Genomic DNA, 17,192 nt, shown 5'->3' with positions numbered 1-17,192 from the left:
TCGGCGTGTATGCCAGGGGGCCTTGAGTTTATCGCATTTATTTGTGAGACAGCTCGTAGATCGTTTTTTATACCTTCGGGATGTACAGGATCCTTTCTTGCGCACAGTTTGCCAAGTATGACTGGCCAATGCTTCGCCTCAGTTTGTCATCTCTTCCAGTAAAATGGAAGGTCGACTAAAGGGTTACCTCAAAGAAGCTGTTGAGTCGTGTCGCTTCCTGAAGGCACGATTTTCTTTTGAAATTTTAAGCACCGTATCCCCCCCAAAATTGTATAAGTATTTATAATCTTTTTCTCCTAATTTCATTGCACCGATCTCAATTCTCTTGAGGAACTTGGCGAAAAGTGCTGAAACGTGTAAAAAGCATGGCTGTGCGTCCGGGGGGTGAAAACTTTCTTTAACCTAAATGCAGGCGTTTTGCCAGTTAAGACATGGCTTTCTGAAAAGGGCTTCTTCGTTCTGCGTATGACCACTGTTACATTGTGCCACAAACCAGAAACGATTGAACATGTCACTGGAATGCTGACATGACGTGTTCTTCCGGGATTTCCTGCAAAGGACCTTAAAGGGAAGCTGAAACGGTTTTCAATTTCATGAATTGCTAGGGTTGGGAAGAACAGACCTAATAATTTACGGTACTCATTTTTTTTCGCTTTGTTATTATAAGGGGCGGAAATTTCTTTCTAAATCCAACCCCCGCGGACACGCCCCCGTCGCTTCCCGGAGTGCCGGGTGAGGAGGCAGCCGGAGGAGAGAACCCGCGAGAGTGACGTCAATCCCGGGGAGCATGCCGGCGGACCGGCGTGCTGGCATGTGCTGGCGTGTTTCTTCCCGTCCTGCGCTTTGCTAAACGACGCTACGAGAGATCTGCCGCCGCTGACGTTTGCTTTCTTTTGCGACTTTCGTGAACTGTGCTTCATTTCAGTGCTGCGTGAGTGCCTACAGCCAAGGGCACACAACATGCCCTCGTTCTGTGCAGCATTCGGCTGTGCGAACACACGCAGGTGAGATGATGTTGTGTGTCACATGTTCCCAAAGGACAAGAAGCTTGCAGCGCAGTGGGTCCGTGTGGTGAGGAGAGAGAATTTCGTGCCGAAGAAATCAACTGTGCTGTGCTCGGACCATTTCCGCGACAGTGACTATCATCGGAGCTTGACAACGATGCAGGTAATCGGTATTCCAATTCCGGTGTTCCGGTGCCCACATTGATTCACTCTAGAAATGCGAACATTTGCAGCCGTGAACGTCTGTTAACGCAGTTTTAGCGTAGCCGGATAGCCTTACGACCAATGCGTAAACGCGTTGTTGCTAGCGTTGCTAGGCTTGCCTAGCGACATTTGAGGTACGGTTGCAGTTACGGTAACGTTACCGTGTTTATCACACGGCGGTGCTAAAACTGCCTAATATCTGTATGTCAACAATAGCATGCAGCATGCATACCGATTCTTGATCGAGCCACAATAGAAAAGTCGTCGAACCATAGTCTGAATATTGCACATATAATGCCTCTGGCCATCTCGATCTGGATGTGTATGATGAGCAACTTTCATGACTGTACCTCGCAGCACTGTATGGGCGCGCTTTGAAACGCGGTACTTATGTTCGCGATCGCGTATCAACACGCAAAAAACCACCGAACTTTAGACAAGCAGCGGCAAGGTGCTTGACATCGCGGAATTGCACCGGTCTTTACGATCTAATGAGAAGTTAGTGCTTCGGCATTCCTTCAGCAGCAAGTTCCCAGTGACACTTTAGCGCGTTTTGTCTCCTATAATTGCAACGTGCAGCTACATGAAAAAAAAAACATATGTACCAGCTAATATTTCAAATGCGCGAGAAGGTGCACATATCGTTCTCGCTGTTGGCCATCCCACCACCTCGGGCTTCCTGATCGGCCACTACTTCGCTTCCATCGCTACGACCCTCTACCTTTCCACCTCCTACTCTCTCTCTCTCTTTTAACCCCATCCCCTCCACCCTGCTGGTGCTGAGCCGTGCTCCCGCATGGATTGCAGCAAATAGCGCTAGCCTTTTCTCCTTCCCCACAAGAACCACTTCTCTCTTTGGCACACTCAACATCGTCGTTGCTGCCATAGTTTTCTGTAACGGCTGTCGGTTCGAACATGTAATGCTATGTTCACACTACGGTCGTAACGCGCGTAACAGCTCTTTTGGCGTATCGAACGTAACGGCTGTAAAAAACGTTACGGCAGTTAAGCCGGCACCTTTGTTCACATTTACTGCTGCTTAAATTACGGCTTTTACAACAGGCCAATCAAATTTGGAGCTGCAGAATCGACGTCACCAGCGGTCCAATATGGCTCCTGCCAACATGCGAGCGCTGGCCGAGATCGAAGAAATTCACGCTCAAAACAAACTTATAGTCATGTATTCAATCGCCCAAAGACGACGAAGGCGACGCAGAAGGGTTTGGGTGCGGCAAGTATTTTTCGACAGGGCCGTGGACGGCGATTTTCACAACCTTTTCGCCAAGCTCCGAGTTGGTGACGCTGCGATGTTTCATAACATCATGCGCATATCGCCTCAGCAGTTCCGCTTCCTTGAAAACCTAATGAGACCACTCATCGAAGTTCTGAGCACGCATCTGCGGCCATCGATTTCCTCGGCGGATAAACCAGATGAACTGAAAACAGTCTCGCAAGGCGCACTGCAAAAATTTTCACGAACACAGCCAATCGTGCGCACGGAATGGCGGAATGGCACTTCCCGCGCCCGGAGCTGTCTGCAGACGGGAGGACGGAAGTGTCGTCACCGGTTGTTGAAAGCCGAAAGCTTATCGGTCATTGGCTGTGTCGCAGCGGTCGTAACATAACAGTCGTAAATGTTGCCGACCCTTTAACACTCTCACCCACGATTTTTGCGAGAATTGCGCACGTTGGTACCTTTACGTTCGCAGTCTGAACTAGACGCATACGCTTGTTGCGCTTCCGCTTACGTATATTACGAAAAATCGGCGCCTTACGAACGTAGTCTGAACATAGCATAAGGCGAAAATACAAGCTGTCCGAGACCGCGAGAACGTTCCATAATGCTTACAACTCATCTGTGAAGCCAGACCAGAACGGCGTGCTACGCTCTGAAACGGCGGCGGCGACCGGTGATCCCCGTGAACGACGTCACAGCCATCTCGACCAATCACGGGCAACAGCGGCGTTCGCGCGATGCCTAGAGCCGCTGGCGCGCGTTGTCTTGCAAAAAACAGCCGCTTGCGTTTGTTTCAGCCCTGTTTAAACTAGATATTCGTGTTCAATGGTCTAAGAACTGCAGAATGCCGCAGGGAACTCATGTATTTTCGAAAAAGTGTTTCAGCTTCCCTTTAATGAAGTATTTCCTTTTGGAGGCACCGGGAATAAGGTACCTAACGGTTGACAACAAGGATGGTTTTCCTTAGGATATTGTGGTGTTATTGACTTTGCACAGCATTTGGGCGTCACGCAGGGCTGTTCGCCATGCAGATGTTGATGCTCGTCCCGCTATAGAGTACTTCCGCTAGCCTCTCATTTCATTTATGGAAATAGAAAAAGCGCAAAAGCGTGTACCTGATTGGGTGCCCCGCATGGAATGTTTGTCACATATGAAACAACTGCAACATGTGTGTTTGGCATTACGTGGTTGATTATTGTACCACTGCAATAAACAAGAAAAAAAGCGTAGCCCAGTTCGTAAGACCCCAATTCCGTGTGTTCGGTCCAAGATTCGACACTTACTACAGCTAACGTTGCTTTAGTTTGTTTAACGTTTATTTCTTTATAGCGATTACCGAGTCCTAGTTCGAACGCAAGCGAGAACTTGCGCCGGCAAGGAACGCGGTAGTAATTAAAGCTTGCGAGAGAGAGAGTGACGTGGCGTCGCGGCGATTCCCTCTTCTCTAACGCAGCACCTGCACGCTATCGCGACCGCAGGTGTTTCCTTTCCCGCGGTCTGCTCTGTCGAGGCTCGCTCGGGATGTGGCGTCGCAGCTAACGGGAATTTAGACGGCCTTTCACTGCTCCAGACAACAGACACGGACTTATTCGCTTAATGTGCCATTTGGTGCTCTCGCATTAAAGAAACCCTGTCCACTCTTGCAGTCACTGAAGGAGTAGCCAAGGCTATTGTGAGCGACTGCACGACCAACGAGCCGAAAGAAGTCACCCAGGTCCAGCTGGTGTTTATGTAAGTCATAGCAGAATTTTATGTTGTGATGTCGAATAGGTGCATCAAAGTGTCATAGTTCAAAACTTATGCAAGAAATTCCTCTCACGGAGAAACTGCCACACACACGGAAACAAAAATTGCACTGCCTCTTGAAGTGAACAGAAGTGCAATCTTTGCAGTGTGCAGCTTTTTCCCGAGTCTATCTGCCGAATGAGTTCCTAACAGGTTGTCAAGCTTTCACTTATGCGAGTACAACCACTGAAGCCCGCATGCGCCTTCACTGCACACATCGGTCGGCCCTCGCTGATCATGCCATGCCTACAAGTCGCGTTGCGTGTTGGGAAAACGCTGCTTCCTTGTGGATCATAAATGAATATTGGGCAATCCAGATGAACACAGATTACTTAACGTATGGTAGGTGTACTCAATACACAAAAGAAATGTAGGTATAATAACTCGAACGAGCTACTGAATTTCATTTGATTCCGTGAAAAGTGCATTCATCGTTTCCACAGGCGAGGCAGCTGTGTCATTCTTTAGTAAGGACAAGCCGCTGAAGAAGCACGACATTCTGCATTTAATGATGATATAACGAACCGAATGCAGCAGAATAGCGAAACAGGCCTGCCATATTGCTCTAATTGATATGGACGGCATACTCACTCAATTACCCAATGGCCCTCAGTCCCCAGCAGCTGCGGAGCACCTGACCAAGGCGGTGGTCAGACCTGTAACGCAGCACAGGGTGCTGAGAATCTCTGGGTCCGGACAGGCCGCCAATGGGAACTGACCCTTGCAACGTTTAACACTCGAACCCTCTCGAGTGAGGCTGCCTTAGCAGAACTCTTTGAGGAACTATCAGATATATTGTTTGGGATATCATCCGCCTTAGGGAGATTAGAAGAATTGCTGAGGCTTGTACATTGCTGAATAACGGACATCTCCTCTGCTATGGAGGTCTCATAGATAAGAAGCAATACGGGCTGGGATTCCTAATCCTTAAGGACATAGCCGGAAACATTGATGAATTCTGCAGCAATAATGAGAGGGTAGCTGTAGTCGTAATTAACCTAATAGGAGGTATAGATTAAAGGTATCACAAGCCTACGCTACAACATTCAGTCACGATGATGATAAAGTAGATCAGTTTTACGATGACGTTGAATTAGCGATGAAAAAACTGCAAACTCAGTAAACAGTAGTAATGGGCGACTTCAGTTCAAAAGTGAGGGAAAAGCACGCTGGTGAAGAAGCGATAGGCGATCACGGCGTCGATTCTAGGAACGCCTGAGGAGAGATGATAGAATTCGCAGAAAGGAATAAGCTTCGAAAAATGAACACGACTGTTTCAGGAGGCGTAGCGACAGAAAGTGGACCTGGAAAAGCCCTAATGGTTAAACACGAAATGAAATTGATTTCATACATTCTGCTGATGCCAGCATAGTGCAGGATGTAGAAGCTATAGGTAGAGTAAAGAGCAGTGATCATAGGTTAGTGAGCGCTGGTATTCACCTAAGTTTAAAGAGAGAAAGAGTAAAATTGGTCAAGAAGAAATAGATCAACCTAGAGGCAATAAGGGTAAAAGCAGATAAATTCAGGCTGGTACTTACAAAAAAATTAGCTGCCTTAGAACAGAGAAATGATGATGACACATAGCTAATGAATGAAACCCTAACAAGGCTGGCTTCAGATGCAGCAATGGAAGTGGGAGGCGAGGCACCAAGGCAACCAGAAGGCAAGCTCTCCCTAGTAACAAACTACCTAATAAAGAAACGACAAAGAATGAAAGTGTCCAACTCAAGAGATAAGATAGAACTGGCGGAACTGTCAAAACTGATCAAAAAGGCGAAAAGAAGTGATATTCGAAACTCTAACGTGAGAAAGAGTGAAGAAGCCGTAAAAATTGACGCTGCCTGAAATCCGTGAGAAATAAACTTGGCATAGGACAAACCAAGATGTATGCACTGAAAGATAAGCAGTGGAATATCATCAGCAATCTCGATGTTATATAGTAAAAGAAGCGGAAGAATTCCATACTGACATGTACAATACCCAGAGAGGTCAGGATAACTCCATTAGAAGCGGTAATGAACAGGATACAGAAACTCCACCTATAACTAGTGACGAGGTCAGTAAGGCCTTGCAAGACACGAAACGAGGAAGAGCGGCAGGTGAAGATGGAATAACAGTCGATTTAATCAAAGATGGAGGAGACATAATGCTTGGAAAACTGGCGGCTCTTTATACGAAGTGTCTATCGACTGAAAGGGTCCCAGAAAACTGGAAGAATGCAAATATTCTTATCCACAAAAAGGGAGACGTTGAAGAATTGAAAAATAATAGGACCGTTAGCTTACTCCCAGTATTACATAAAATATTTACTAAAATAATCTCGAATAGAATCAGGGCAACACTGAACCTTAATCAACCAAGGGAACAAGCTGGCTTCAGGAAGGGATACTCTACAATGGATCACACCCATGTCATTATTCAGGTTATCGAGGAATCCGTAGAGTACAATAAGCATCTCTATATGGATTTTAGATATTACGAAAAGGCGTTTGATTCAGTAGAGACACCAGCAGTCATAGAGGCGGCAGAACGCTTACGTAAATACCTTGGCAAATATCTACAGAGGTTCTACAGCTACCTTAATTCTACGAAGTTAAGCAAGAAGATACCGATAAAGAAAGGGGTTAGACAATGAGACACAACCTCTCCAATGTTGTTCACTGCGTGCTTGGAAGAAATATTGGAGCTATTAAACTTTGAAGGCTTAGGAGTAAGGATCGACGGTGAATACCTCAGAAACGTTCGATTTAACGATGACATTCTTCTATTCAGCAACAATCCAGACGAGTTACTACGAATGATTGAGGACCTAAATAGAGAAAGTGTAGGGATCGGGTTGAAGATTAATAGGCAGAAGACAAGGATAATGTTGAATAGCCGGGCAAAGGATTAAGAGTTCAGGATCGCCAGTCAGCCTCTAGAGTCTGTGAAGGAGTACATTTACCTAGGTCAATTAATCACAGGGAACGCTGATCAAAAGAAGGAAATTCATAGAAGAATAAAGACGGGTTGGCTCGCATACGGCAGACATTGTCAGCTCCTGACTGGAAGCTTACCATCATCACTGAAAAAGAAGGTGTACAATCAGTGCATTTTACCAGTGCTGACATGTGGGGCAGAGACTTGGAGACTGACAAAGAAGCTTGAGCACAAGTTAAGGACCGCGCAAAGAGCTACGGAACGAATATGGCTAGGCATAACGTTAAGAGACAAAAAGAGAGCGGTTTGGATCAGGGAGAAAACGGGTATAGACGATATTATAATTGACATCAAGAGAAAGAAATGGAGCTGGGCAGGTCATGCTATGCACCGGTTAGATAACCGTTGGAGCATTAGGTTTACAGAAAGGGTACCAAGAGAAAGGAAATGCAGTCGAGAACGGCAAAAGATAGGTGGAGCGACGAAATTGGGAAATTCGCGGGCGCTAGTTGGAATCGGTTGGCGCACGACAGGGGTCATTGGAGAACGCAGGGAGAAGCCTTCGTCCTGCAGAGGACACAAAACAGGCTGCTGCTGCTGGTGATGATGATGATGATGACGATGACGTTATTTTCATTTGGAGGCCGTTTGCAAAGAGTGCGTCATTGTGTGTCAAAACTTCACACACATCCCAACGAACATTTCCAGAACTTCGCGCTGAACAGGAACATTGTCTCAAATTTATTAGGCCAAATTAGCAAATAGACGGACAGTACAAACACAATAGTAGTAAATTTTCGCGTCGAATACTTTCGTGACCGCACCTATTCCCATCGATAGCATGTTAACGATGGTTTCGAATTTTGCGACTCTTCGAGCGCTTTTGGATAGCTAGCGGTACCTATAATGGGTTAAAACGAAACTATTTTTATCGGTTTTGTTTTTATGTTTCTGTTTTCTACCGCGCGGAGATTATTAAAGCGCCATCGCAGTCGGGGTGACGAGCGCTCGTAGTTTTCAAGATGGCGTCGACGTCGCGCGCCGGTGTTCCGCGGAAACGGCGAATTTTGGCGTATTCCGATGCAAATGGGCTCGAACTTCCGGAGCATGGTAGTAGCGCAGACTTGGAAGACGACTTCGATTCGTGAGAATTCAGTACGTACGACGTCAGACCGCCCCGGAACGTCAACAGGCACCCGCCGGGATTTTCGCTTCCTGTACCGCTTCATCGCTGCCGCGCATTGGTCTAATGGCGAATTCGGCAAATGGCACCGGAGCACACCGGGGCGAACCGGTGCGATATGCCGAATTCGCCGTAAGTATATCCGGCGTGTTCTAAAGGCCGCAGTTCTTGTCTGCAGGGCGGCAGCGTCGTTCGGCCGGTACCGCACAAAAGAATTAACGGCCGGCGAGCGCCCAGGGAGTGGCGTTTTCTGCGCGTAAGACGGTCGGCAGTGGACCTCGGCATCGTGCTCACTCGGGCCAATGTTTTCCCATGTATCGAAAGAAATGTGGTGCGTACGGAGCGCAATATGGAGCATGATTGCATGTGGCGCTCGTGTTAAACATGCAAGATTTCGATTCTTTTGTCTTCCTTTAGCCCAGAGCAGCATGGATGTTTCTATCGATCTTTTTCATTCTTGTTCCAATTTCCTGTTTTCTAAATAACTTCCTAATACTGTTTTAATGTGTAGTTTGAAATTAAGACACGCGGAAAGATAATTGCGTTACTCTACAATTTGATACAATACATTTTAGCATCAAGCATTTTTTGAGGCAGGAAAAAACAATTATTTCCTTGACCACCCAAAAACTAATGATATTCCCGCGGTCACGAAAGTGCTAACTAAAGCAAAAAAAATTTCGCATAACGAGCTTTGAGCCAATGTCCTTGTCACGTCGGAAAAATGGGATACCGATGTAGAGCACACTTGTCCTTTACACGCGTTCAATTAGCACATCTACAATGTGAGCTCATTGGACTTTCCAGATTCAGTGATAACAACATCTTCTATACTGCCTAACGCAGGTGTGTTAGCCCGCTGGAACCCATCGAAGCATCCGAGTTTCCTGTATGCTATAATTATTCCGTGAAAGAGTGTACGGCTTACTCTCAGAGCTCGAAAGGTATATTCCTCACGCCACTCACCAGCTCCCACAGGCCTATACAGTGAGTGGCCTTACGTGCAGCGCTTGACGCATTCATTCATATTGCAGCTGCTTTCTGGGAGTTGTGATATTCTTCACAGTGGTGAGCACCATCATCGACGTCTGTTGCTCCCGGAGAGGAGAGAAGCCGGCACCACGAAGTGAGTTTTGCATGATGTGTTTAAATGACCACCGTATTGCAGCACGGATAACATTATTGCACGATTTGTTTCAATTTATTGCTTGCATCGTGACATAAATTTGCGGCTTGACACTTCAGATGACTGCTCTTCCAGCGTCTAACAACAAAAGAATAATAATAATAATAAAATATAAACATCAGGCATGCAAAAACCTTGAATTATATGTTCATATCCAGTGTACAATAAAGAAAATCATATATAAATAAAATACATGTTTGAAATATCGTAAAGGGCCGCGGCACTCGTTAAGGAAAGCATAGAGTGTTGGATCGGCTGCTGGCATTTGTTTCATCAAGACTGATTCCGAGGAAGAGAAAGGAATTAGGAGATGTGCGCTGAAAAATGTTTCTGGAAGTTCGCCACTTGACCATGCACTTCGCGCTATATGAGATGACACTACAAGAAAAAGATAAAGCTTAGTACGGAGACACGTTCTGCATAAAAAAAGAATTAAATTTCACTGCTCCAAAGTCCATCTACAAGTGTGCTTCTGACTCATACATTTCTCACGAGTTCCTGCTCTTTAAAAAAATATAGTTGTTCAAGTTCAATCATTAATCGTTATTCATTAATCATTAATCCGCATGCTCATACATGCATGCGGACACACACACACAGACGAAGTAAACTGATGCGCAGATGAGGTGCAGTTACATTAACGCCATAGTTATCCGGGCCCTGCAAGCTTCGGTTAAGCCTCACCGCACTTATGGTCTACCGCAGCACACAGACACACCCTAGCTTCAAATAAAATGCCTAGTTACCATGTGTAATGAAGACAAAGATTTTCTTTCGTATACGTGCTGTTTGCTACTGGCCTTCGCTTACATTGTGTCCGACATATCCACTGTGGTGGCATAGTGGCTTTGGCGTTGCTCTGCTATGTCCGGGGTCGTGGTATCAAATCCGGGCCGCGGCGGCTGCATATCGATGTGGACGAAATGCAAAGACCACCGTGTGCCGTGCATTGGGTGCACGTTGTAGAACCCCAGGTGGTCAAAATTATTTCAGGGTTTCCTAGTACGGTGTCCCTAATATTCTTATCGTGGTGTTGGCAGGTAAAACACCAAAATTTAATTTGATGTTAGGGTCCGATATCACTATTTGCTGGCACCTGCTGTCCCAAAGAGTTTCAGCGTAAGAATGTTTCTTTTCGTGTGTGTGATTACGGGTCAAGTTATTTTCATACAGAGAATTTGTGCCTTTCTACTGCCGGGAAGTCAAAGAGCTCAGTCAGAAGAGTGATGACACCGAGCAGCACACACAAATCGCAAAAAATTGAGACTGAAATTTCTTTCACGTTGTTTACATCCACAGCAGGAACTATTGCTCAGAAACTGCATTTCTTGTTGTTTATCCACACCAGCCACGCTGCGCATCTTGCTGACGGCGTTTTCGATGCCCAGAAACACGCGTGTCCTGCTTGCTTTGAATCGGGACCGCAAGTCGGACTCGTACAAGTACCGCTTCGTGCATGGCCTACGTTTCTTCAGTATCCTGTGGATCGTGCTGGGACATTCCTCTATGGCTCTCGACCCAGTAATTTGTGAGTTCGCATCTTGGATGATTTGATGAAGAGCTTATTTCTATATTGAGGCTATTCGTTGAACTTTCTGTGATAAGCTGGGGCCTAATTAACAAACCTTTTCGGTTGTAGGTGTTCAGCATCAAGATTGGTTAGAATTGCTAATACGAGCAATTAAAGGGTTAGAAATGTTTGGGAATGCGGCCCTGAAAGCACCGAGTAACGAGCGTGCCAGCCATTCTTATCCAGGCTGGTATGAATGCATACCACATTGTCACGTGGTCGTGACGTCAAAGAACACAGTAGAAATACTGTGAAAGGCAAAAACTAGCTTTTATTGGGCGAACCTCTGCCCACAAAAGAGGCTACACTTATAGCTCAACGATAGCGGCGAACACGGTCGGCGATCGTCGAAAATCTGATCAGCGGGTCCAGCGCGTCCGCTTTTGTACAGTAGTCATCGAATGTTCTAGACTAATCGTAGGTACCCGCGTGCCTTCCACAAAGTTCTATACTATTCGCGTCACGCGATGAAATCAGATAACACCAGGTTAGGCGACAACAGACAGCGGATAGAATCATCGATAACTTTCCCGGAACTTCGGATACACACAGGCGCGTCCCGCGCTGTGCGATAAGATTTGTTAGGCGGCGAAACGTGGTCGCCCGATAAATATAAGTACACGTGTCAATATATTCTGCGATACGGGTTGATACTTTTTATTTAGAAAAAGTGTGTAAGAGAGTCCAGAGTCTGCTTTGATTCAAGGATGTGGTTTGGGCACAACCGACACTTTACATCAACCCGCGGCCTCTATATGGTGGAAACAATGGAGCAAACTTTTCTTTTGTGCTGCGAGGCAGATGGCTTTCACCTTACCACATTTAGGTCCACACCATGAGGTGAAAAAATAAACGAACGAAAACACGTTGCTAATTTTCTCTATACTGAATGAAAAGTCAGGAATGTACGTTGTGACGGAAACCATGCTGGCAAAGCCAAGGATTGTCGATACAGATCGAAGCGTCGTTTGGAAAAAATTCAGATGCCTGTCTACGTCGACATGCTCACACACTGCAGTAAAATGCTGGTTCTTTTTCCAGTGAATTGCCCATTATGTTTGCAGCTTCGATTCACGGAATCGTTCTTTATGGCACTTCTACATTCAGTGGTCCTCCAAGAGTTGAGGTCGGCCTAGATTAAAGTAGGTGTTGGTGGTGAAAACTTATTTATTTGCAGTGAAATTGCCGCGGAGAGACTCTGAGTGGTCGGACGTACTTGGCTTGCGATAGGCGGGACCCTCAGGGTTCACCGAATGCGGTCTGTTCTTTCGGCAATTGATGACAGGGACATGTGCTTGCATTGTGGAATACTGTCTCCCAACATCCGTTTCATCTGTTCTTATCGTCATGATTTTTCATAGTTATTCTAGATATTGGCATTGTCACTGCGTCGGCTGTGAGGCTAGCACGCTAATTTACGACCCGCACCTCGCTTCATCTTGTTCGAACTGAAAGTGAAGCTACAGCAAGTTACACACGTGCCGGACCAGCTTAGTACCTAGAGAGCGCCAGAACGCATGTTGCAGAGGGTACGTTAATTTTAAGCTGAGGTTATTTTTTTTTTCTCACAAGATATAGCTTTGCCACGAGAAGGTTTAAAGGGACCCTTAAACAATTTTGACGATATTGCACAAACCTACTGAGTCGTTAGAGTAGGTCCTTCTGATCATTAACTGACGCATCTAAGTGGTCCGCGTAAATCGTCTAATTTATTATAAGGTTTTAAAAATGTACATCGCTACCGATCGCAGCACACAGCTCGGCTGAATTTTCAGCTTTCCTAACCATTTGACGTAGATTGGCCGAATGATGCTTGTAGGACGAGCAATCCGATTGGCTGCCCAGGGCACGCCATTCATTATTTTTCCACCTTTATGGTGAACAAATGTTGTTCGCAATAGTTCCAATGTTAATTTGCTTCTATAAAAAGAAAGTAACAGAAGGGGAATACACGGGAAGAATTTCTCACTACACTTAAGCACTTCCGACACTCAGCAAGTGTCGTCTGCTTGTATTACATCCTGCTCCATGTTGACGAGAGCTCGGCGGTCAGGGTCGGTCTCAGATTTTTCGCGAGCGCCATGATTCACCCTTGTTGCGTTGTGGGCTGCAAACGCAGCGATGCAAACGCAGCGACTATCAATATGTCAAGCTGTGACATCGTGTCCCTATGCAAGGCAGCTGATGAGTGGAGTGGCTGCAGCGCATCGGACTGCCGCTATCCGATCGGCGCCAGGATTTGCGATTTGCGCATTGCACACACAGGTGTATACTTTCGCTCGCACCTTCGTATCGCTCTACGTTACTTTCCTCGCATAGTCGTGCAGTTACCGACAGTTCAGGCTTTCCGTCCATTTCTGTGCAACCAGAATTACCTTCTGGTTAGGTTTTGTTTGCTGCGCGGGATGAAAAATAACTCCTTGTCGGCCTCCATCTGATCTCGGCACCCATCCGCACAGCAACAAGGCATTTCGGTCCTTCGCATCCTAGGTCATACCGATCTATTCAGCGGGCTCACAGCGAACTAAAATAAATAATCTTCACAAACTTCGGCCCTCAACATTCATGTACGCGAGTGAAATACTATCACCGCTCGAAACACGCACGTGCATATTTTCTATCGTACCTTTGTATCGTTGTATGTTACTTGCCTCGCGTAGTCGTGCTGTTACCGACGGTTCAAAGTCCGTCCGTGCAATTCTGAGTAACCATACTTTTCGTCTGGTTAGGTTCTGGTTGCCGCGCGCGATGCAAAATAACTTCTTGCCATCGTTCGTCCGGTTTCGGCACCCAATCGTACAGCAACAAGGCATTTCGGCCTTCCCGGAACGAAATTATCGCAGCGATGTGCATAGCACAACAGGCGAAACGCGTGCACTTCGCCCGGCGCGCAGAAACTTTCCTGGCGGCAAAGGGGTGGAGCAAGGTCACATGTCACCGATCAGCCTATCGCAGGCGTTGTCGGCTGGATCAAAGCCTGACGGTGCTTTTAAATGATTGAAGGAGTTTAATCGCGCCTCCCCCTCACACGGCGCAGATACGCCACCGCCCGCCCGGTCGGCCGTGAGCAAGGGAGGTCCGGAGGGAACGTCTTCGGAGGCCCCTTCCCACGCGCCTTTCAAGACGCGAGACAATGGAGCACCGGCGGCCGCGCTTCGGGGGTCAGCTCAGGGAATATGATGCGCCTATCCTGACGTAAGCCCCGAGCTCTGCGAAGACCGTCTGACGTCTGTGGGGGCGGTGAACCTGTGCGGAAGTGTGTGTGTGTCCCTCCCGCAGAGAGGCGGCTTGTTTACGATGCCTGGTCGAACGCTTCCCTCACCTTGGGATCGAGGGAGGACTGAGTGTTTATAAACCGCCGTTCTGCGGCTGCTGAGTGTACTTTCTCTCTCAGTCATGCTAGACTGATGCACTGCAACGTCCTTATGCAGATACTGTAAACAAACCCATATATTCCTCGTTCTCGATGAGAAGCAGTCCTTCCCTTCAACAACGTCCTCAGCGTGGATATGTTGGACGACGGCATGGGCCAGCTACCATAAAATTCATGCCCGACTCCAATCTTGACATCTGGTTACGAACGGTGGGATTGGCATCCCAATCCTCACAGCGTGCAGACAAGTAGACCGCGCTTGTTTGCACAAGCTGGGAAGCGTCGCACATGTGCCACTGTGATTATCTTGAGATGCGTAGTACGTGATATTGCGCTGTTCATGTGTTATGTATTAGATGACGCGGCGTTTGTCAGGGCGTTGAAAGCACGAACATTTTTTGTACCCGGGTGCAGAAACGGGTATAGAACGTGTAAAGCCAGGGCCTCAATTTTTAGACCGGCTAAAAACTCAGCTCGTCATGAATTGTGGTAGCGAAATATCAAACGTGCTAACGAGGAGTTGACAACGGAGTGTGTCCTTTGTGAATGGCACTTTGAATTGAAGTACATCGAAAGGACCTTTCAGCATGTGATCAATGGAGATATAGTCATCAGAGAAGCAGATAAATGCAATGCAGACAGCGCGTTCACGCAAAAATTTGACCGGGTAGGCCCATCGTAGACTGTATATGAGTTAGCCACTCTCATTAAAGCGTTGATGGAATGCATTGACATTGTTCTTTTTTCAACAGAGAAGCTTTGTATGCTTTCAGTGTGCATGATTTTCTGCAGTTCTTGAACAGTAGAACGCTCTGCCAAATGGGATGTGAGCTCCATAGCAAAGAGCTCTCTGCATAACTGATCCAATTTGTGGTGTTAACTAGGCTGCACTTTTTCACATTGAACATGGACAAGGCTCTTCAAAGGGAGTGCCAGAAACACTTGAAATGAAGGAGAGTGAAGTAGAGCCTACTGCAAAGCTCGGTCTGATGTGTGCATGTTGAGTGCTGTACTACGTAATAAAGTGTTTCGGCTTGTCTACCTGTACAACAGAAGCAGTTATGGAAAATATTTAGTGCAGGTTGAGGTTCGTCAAAACACTCACATATGTTCCTAATTCTTTCTTACAAAGCTAAAGCTTTTTAAAGGGCATGTTGCTGGCGCATGCAGACGCGAATAGTGAACTGAACGACATGGTGATGCTATTCCCCGGTTTCTTGCGCACAGCCGCAGCGTTGTCTTTGTCTGGTTGCATGTACGATTTTCCCCGCGCCGACTGGCTACACTTGCGCCATGTGAGGGAAGGACAACAGTTGAAAGACGGCGTTTCAGGTTGTTCGCGTTTACTGTCCACGTTCACTTGCGCCAACACGATACAAGCTTATTAGTGAAAACCAACTCGACCAGAGTGGGCTTCAAGTGCGATATTCTTCCTTTTAAATCGCGTGGCTAAGCATCTGCTGTGCATTCCGGTGTTGCAAATAGCGCATCTTTCAATTGTCTGCTCTCCAAAGAAGTGTCACCCTTCTTAATAATGCATCTATGAGCCGCAAACACTTCGTGATGTTTACATCATGCTTTACATTAAAAATTCAAACGCGTCCCAAAGTGAATACGACGCACGTGGCAGCTGCTGTGCGCTACCCCTTTCAAAAGCTGCGAAAGCTGCACAGCAGATGCAAGTAGCACCATCTTCAACTTTCACCGCGCCTTTGTGCAGCCAACCGACTCCCACCCGTCACACTGCCCCGTTCTAGCCACCATAGCTTTGTGCGCTCGCTCTATACAAGCGGATGTAGACGACACGACGTGCCATGATGACGCTGAGCCAGTGTAGGCGGGGCTTAGCTCTGATCACTCAGTGAACAAGTTGAGGAGAAAATGCATGCCTATGGAGGACGCTAACTTGTAGTCGTCAGTAGCTCTCTTAGTATGAGGCGCTTAGGACAAATTGTGACGCGAATGATTAACTTTAGCTGTGCCCTACGCGTCTACAAAATATGTGCGAACAGTTTCAGGTCCCCTTTAAGATGGTGCACAGGGATCCTTACATAGGCTAATGATCAATGCAAATTGTATGTGTCTGCACGAGACTGAATATTTTGCGTATACTACAGTGTACTTACTTTGTGTGTGCCGTTGTATGTGGCATACTGAGCTCGGTATAATGAACCATTTGCAGCTAGGTACGCCAACGTACTGCATGTCACCTCAAGCTGGATCTTCTGCATCATGTCGACGTCGTTTTTGAGCGTTGACACGTTCTTCTTTCTAAGGTTGGTGCCCATGCAGATTGTACTAAGCGAAGTATGCTGCCAGCTTCCATGATTTGGAATGTGAAAAAATATATACAAACGCAGGGGGTATGTAGCAAGAGAAGATTGTGCTTTGTTTAGAGAGCCTTAGAATTCCGTAAATGAGTGCTGCTTACATGGCCGACTTGTTGAATCAGCTGAACTTTTGCATGATGTACGTAGCTTCAATTCACACAGAGGTTCATAACCTAGTTGGTTTAGACAATAGAACATCTACCACTCCATTTCATTAACCTATATTTCGTGTAAGTGTATGTAGCGTAACATTCCACATTTTGTCATTAATTCCCTTGAAACCAGTAACTTTTTTATTGTCAGCACGGTTTCCATAAGGGACTCTCTACTGACACACAGCTTGTAACACTAATTCATGATATCACACTTGCTGTAGATGCCTCAAGTCAGCTTGACCTTAT

At 46.6% G+C, this 17,192-nt stretch overlaps 1 protein-coding gene across 1 annotated transcript in view; it reads left to right on the top strand.

Moving 5' to 3' along the window:
* Positions 1–17,192, top strand: part of LOC139051799 (nose resistant to fluoxetine protein 6-like) — a 76,156-nt gene that overhangs the window by 11,604 nt on the left and 47,360 nt on the right. The window contains exons 6-9 of the mRNA XM_070528789.1: positions 4,092–4,176; positions 9,367–9,458; positions 10,867–11,046; positions 16,644–16,737. Of these exons, the coding sequence (XP_070384890.1) occupies positions 4,092–4,176; positions 9,367–9,458; positions 10,867–11,046; positions 16,644–16,737 (451 nt within the window). The remainder of the gene's footprint in view (positions 1–4,091; positions 4,177–9,366; positions 9,459–10,866; positions 11,047–16,643; positions 16,738–17,192) is intronic.

The sequence above is a fragment of the Dermacentor albipictus genome, unplaced genomic scaffold (assembly GCF_038994185.2).
Source record: "Dermacentor albipictus isolate Rhodes 1998 colony unplaced genomic scaffold, USDA_Dalb.pri_finalv2 scaffold_14, whole genome shotgun sequence".
NCBI lineage: Eukaryota > Metazoa > Arthropoda > Arachnida > Ixodida > Ixodidae > Dermacentor > Dermacentor albipictus.
The sequence above is the reverse complement of the archived record's forward strand: the minus strand, read 5'-3'. Positions and strand labels throughout refer to the sequence as shown.